The sequence below is a fragment of the Nannospalax galili genome, unplaced genomic scaffold (genome assembly GCF_000622305.1).
Source record: "Nannospalax galili isolate Female #2095 unplaced genomic scaffold, S.galili_v1.0 scaffold146, whole genome shotgun sequence".
Lineage (NCBI taxonomy): Eukaryota > Metazoa > Chordata > Mammalia > Rodentia > Spalacidae > Nannospalax > Nannospalax galili.
This window is the reverse complement of record NW_008357929.1, coordinates 4,006,866-4,012,159: the sequence shown is the minus strand read 5'-3', so window position 1 is coordinate 4,012,159 and position 5,294 is coordinate 4,006,866. Positions and strand designations below refer to the sequence as shown.

Genomic DNA, 5,294 nt, shown 5'->3' with positions numbered 1-5,294 from the left:
TTATTTTGATATATCACAGTGAAAGATTTATCGTCCTCTTTTTTTTTTTTTTTTAAAAAAAAAAAAAAAAAAAAAAAAAAAAAAAAAAAAAACTAGAAGTAATCTTTTTTATTAGCATTCTATTAATGAATACCACACTGGTTATTCAAGTCTCTACCCACTTAGCACATCTCAGACATTCCACTTTGATTCCATAGACACATATCTACTCACATAGAAAGCCCAAGTTACTTCTCTGGAAGCCCTGCTTGGTTTGAACAATGAGTTACTGTTTATGTTTCCAGGTCCAGGAAGCCAAGTTGACTGAAGTGAAAATCAACGAGGCCCGAGAACACTATCGACCAGCAGCTGCCCGAGCCTCTCTGCTCTACTTCATCATGAATGACCTCAGCAAGATACACCCAATGTACCAGTTCTCCCTCAAGGTAACTTTCCCCTGGAGCTTTTCCCACAATCATGATAAAACAATGTAACACTACCAATCCAATCCATCATAAGAGCCTGTCCACATGATCATTAGTGATGGCATATTGTCAAGATCAAAGCCAGCAGAGTAGCTACATTAGCTGTAGACCTCTGTTGTAGTCCCCATCTCTTTGACTCAATCTTATACAACTCATTGTAAAAAAGAGAATGCTACTGCAAATCTCGGCTTCATTCGCTCAGTAAGTACATCCAATTTGTTACTATGCCTATTGGATGATGCATGGAAAAGGATAGGATATCAAAGAAATACAATTTTTCCCCCAAAAGGCATAAAATGTAATGGAGATGATACAATATGTGTATTGTTCATATTGATGAAAGACAGTTCTGGCAATTATGATAGGCCAATTTTAAATTACTTTGCTTATTATCCTAATAGTCCCAAAGCTACTACTTATGGTTCTTAAAATATCCCTAAAACCAAAGAGTTGTTAGCAAATTGTAACTGCAGATTCATCTTACTCATGGGGAAAAAAAGGACCTAATATTTTTTGGTGAATCCCTGAAAATGCATCTTACCCACTAGTGCATCCATCAAAAAATGATAATTAAAGAGGCATTAAGAAGTAGTAGAGAATTTCTGAACAACCTCATTGGTTTGGACCAACCAACAAGCAAAAAGATGTGCACAGATTCAAATAGATAGGAGAGAAAGCATATAAACACAGAAATGTCCCATACATACTTGCATGCATACACACACATCACCACCTCAATTTCATGAAATACTTCCAGCCAAATCGACACGTGGAGGTCAAGGTATAAGGTTGGTGATGAACGGCTGAGAAATCTTCAGGCCTCTAATCCCTGAGAATGTGACCATTCCCCAGTCTATCTCTTATAACTCAGTGTCCGTAAATTGGATGAACTGTATTCATAGTATTTTATGGTTTTAAAAATAAACATGTATATTCAGATCATAGGGAAATATGAAAGAATTACAGGATATTAAAAAGCCAGTATAAAAGTGAATGTAAAGTGATGACAGCATCACCTCCCTAGTTCTAAGAGTAATTGGAACTCACTATATCTTTCAGAAGCCTGCCACAGTGGCTCTCTGAAAGCAAGAAATCAGAAGAAACCCATAAATATGTGTTCAGAAATATGTTGTAAGTTGTTTTGCAGCAGGAGTATTCTGATAGAAGAAGCTCTGGAGTATTATTTTTAAAAAGGAAAAAGTCGCCTGGCATAATGGCATACCTGTAAAACCAGTCCTGGGAGGCTGAGGCAGGAGAATCATGGATTCAAGACAAATTTAGGTTACTATATTAGTTACTTTCCTCTTGTGATAAAGTACCATGATAAAAGCAATTTGGGGAAGAAAGAGTTTATTTTGGCTTATAGTTCCAGAGGGAGAGTCCATTATGGCTGAGAAGGCCTGGCACTAGGCAGGGAAGGCATGGTGGTAGGGGCAGGAAGTTGACTGGGGACATTTTCATCCACATACAGGAAACAGAGAGAGAGAACAAGGAGTGGGGCAAGGCTATGGAAAGAGCAGGAAGTGAAACAAGATTATAAAGCTATCAACCCTCAAAGTCTGGGCCCAGTAGCATACTTCTTCCAGGAATGCTCAGCCTTCTAAAGGTTCCATAACCTTCCCAAACTGCACCATTACCTGGGACCAAGTGTCAGATCACTCCGACAAGTATGGCACAAGGGGAGAGGCCAGGACCAGCCTGGGTCCCTCTCTTAGGGGCTGAACAGGATGGTGAGTGTTGGCTACTCAAACACCATACTGAGTCGGGAGTCTTGTTGAGGCAGGAACTCACTTTATTGCGTCAGGCATCAACTTATATAGTTTAAGCAAAAGGGGTGTGGAAAAGGGGGTGGGTATAGGAATGTGTCATCTGGGGTGAAGACTGTGGGCCACTGAGAATTTATCACGCCAGTTGTTACTGGGCAGAGGCAATCTTAAATAAGGCTCTGCTGAGTCACCTCCACGTGGAAGTGACAGGCCAGAGACAGGTCACTAAACTTTAGCCTGGCTTAGGAAATTATATTAGGCCTCATTTTCCTCCATGCCGTGTGTATGAGGGTCCCAAAGGCCCAACATATTCCCCCTTTTATTTTTGTTGTGAGGGTGGAGAAACATAACCCCTGTCTTAGGTTGTCTCCCTTTTGGAGATCTTACCCGTCGTTGGGCATCACAAATCTTAGTTGCTGCAGCACCTCTCCATGTCCTGTCTTAGGCCCTGTCACCTCTGACCAAGCCTTGCCCATCATTGGATCATGCACCTGGCCATGTGCATGTCCTGTCTCAGGAGTACTTGTCATGGCACATCTTACCCATCATTGGCCATATGGAGGGCAGGGGTCAGGCAATCATACGAGGATGGCCAATCGTAAGAGCCTGGCTCCTGATTAGCGAGCCTGTGATAATGAACCTCGACCTGATGTAACTTGATTGCCTCTATTTTCTGGTGAACAAATCTCGTAAATTTGTTAAATATCCAGGGCCCGACAGTAAGGATAAGGAGAAGTGTGAGGAGGGGGCCAAGTAGGGGGAGGAGGTAGGGCAAGAGACGATGTAAGCCGGTCCAGGGGGAGTTTTCTTGAAACTCTCACCTCCTCTTTTATAAATCTTCTTGGAATTTTTTAATCTTATCCTGGACAATCCCGGGTCTATTGGCATAAAAGCAGCATTTTTCCTGTAAAAATAAACAGATGCCTCCTCTTTCAGCTTTTAGCAGATTTAATTTCCTTTTATTCTGTAACATCACCTCAGCCTGTGGAAGAGCTCCAGTAACCGGCCAGATCTTGATTTATGTAGGTCGGTGTCCTGCCTTGGGTTAGGCTGGTGTCTCTAGGGGAGAAGTGGGCAGGCAATCATATTGAACTCTTAACGTCATCAATTGTATTTGTTTTATTTTTCCTTTTATGAGATTTATAATCCTATTAACTGCACAGGGTCTATAGTGCAGTGAAGTATAAGGATTATGAGAGGTCCCACCAGAGTGGAAATAAGGGTAGTGAGCCATGGTGAGGCAGTGAACCACTGTTGGTACCAGGACTCCTGTTCTCGCTGACGCCTGTTTAACTCCTCTCTTAATTTGTCAAGATTATCCATAACCACTCCTGAATTATCAGCATAGAAACAGCATTCTTCTCCTAGGGCTTTGCATACACCACCTTGCTGGAGGAACAGGAGATCGAGCCCCCTCCTATTTTGTAAAATTACTTGGGCTAGAGAGGAAAGTGACTCCTGGAGATACCTAACGGCTGTCTCAGCTTTATCTAGGCTAGCATCCATATCTGCCCTGATCTGTTGGAGGCCTTTTTGTGCCATAATTAAGGATGTAGCTCCAAGGGCCATCCCCCCAGCTCCAAGGCCCACAAGTGTGGAAACCACAACCGTGGAAAGCAACTCTCTCTTTTGTATATGTCTCTCTCGGCCCTGCATCTCCTCAGCAGAATGATAAATGACATAAGGGAAGAGGAAGACCAGGGCGCATACGCCCCCCTCCGATTGTCGCAACACTGCAAGAGAAAGGCAAGGTGTCAAACCCGAATTTTGGCACAGCCAATAATATGAAGGCTCAGTAGGGACTATCCGGTTACCCCCTGTTGAAGTAATGTTTTGACAGCGCCTCCAGGAATGTCCACCAGGGTGCTCATGGGTAACACAGGTCATATTTTTGTCATGTTTTAGAGGCAGGGTGAGCCCGCCATTTTTTGTGCTGATCCCGCCCCGTCAGCATTGATCACTGTGAGTAGTGTTCATGAAGTTTCCCATTGTCCCCAGGGCCATTTTTGGAGAGCTGGCATCTAGGCACAGCCAGCACGGGTCAACAAGTTCAGGTCTAGAGGCATTGAGAAAAGTATAAGCAAGCTGCACTGCCCAACAAATGTCCTCATGCTTGGTCCCACTTAAGCCCGGGCCAGGGTTACCAGGCACAGATGCTTCTGACGCCAGGGTATTACTGGCAGGCATCAGGCTAGTAGCAACATGTGTAGGGGTGGTGGGCCTTGGCAGTGGAAACCAGGCTGGACCCACAATCTCCTGGTAAGGCAAGCGTTCGACAACCCTCCTGATCATTAATAGGAGGCCAGGGTCATATCCTGAGACATAGAGTCTTAACCCAAACATCTTTCCAGCTTCCCATCCTCCTTCCTTTCTTCCCTGTTCTGTAAAGCTGATCTGTATGGGGTTACAACGATAATTTGCACATCGCCCATATAATGGGTTTGTAGACAGTTGTTGTTGCTTGACCTTACTAACTCGGATGGGTCCTTTACCCTCAATCCAGTACCCTGTCTCCGTGCTCTCACAGCCCCAGCTTGTACAGTAAAAGTCATCGCCCCCCGCAAGTATGCAATTGCGATGCAGTTCTGTTGGACCCGGGACAGACATAAAACGTTGTCAACAGCAATGTATGTATTTTAAGGACATGCGAGCAGCCAGGAGAGTTAGGGGATCCCACGAGTGGCAGGGTGCATCCCTTCCCGCTGTCTCCACATTCCGGCCTGGTTTTCCCTTGGCCTACTCGTCCACTCACGTCCCACGATCCAGTGGCAAGATTGCAGAGATCAAATTGTAGGTCTGGCCACCACGTAGAAGGGGGCGGTTATCTGAGTAGTTTTATTGATGGCATCTGATGTGGCCACATTGATCACCAATCAGGTGACCTTCTGAGGTTGATGTGGATTGTTTAACCCATAGGCTTGACTCCTCATTTGTAGACAGTTTAGGGTGAAGGCCAGCATCAGGAGGATTTTGCACTCCATTTTCTCAGAGAGAGAGAGGGGGGAGAGAGAGAGAGAGAGAGAGAGAGAGAGAGAGAGAGAGACCTTCTCAAGGGTGTTTATCC

The 5,294-nt window shown here is 44.4% G+C and overlaps 1 protein-coding gene across 1 annotated transcript in view; it reads left to right on the top strand.

The window, feature by feature from the left end:
* The window catches only part of Dnah9 (dynein axonemal heavy chain 9), a 430,757-nt gene that overhangs the window by 348,871 nt on the left and 76,592 nt on the right, over positions 1 to 5,294 (top strand). Inside the window, exon 57 of the mRNA XM_008855701.3 lies at positions 285 to 425. Coding sequence (XP_008853923.1) covers positions 285 to 425 — 141 coding nt within the window. The remainder of the gene's footprint in view (positions 1 to 284; positions 426 to 5,294) is intronic.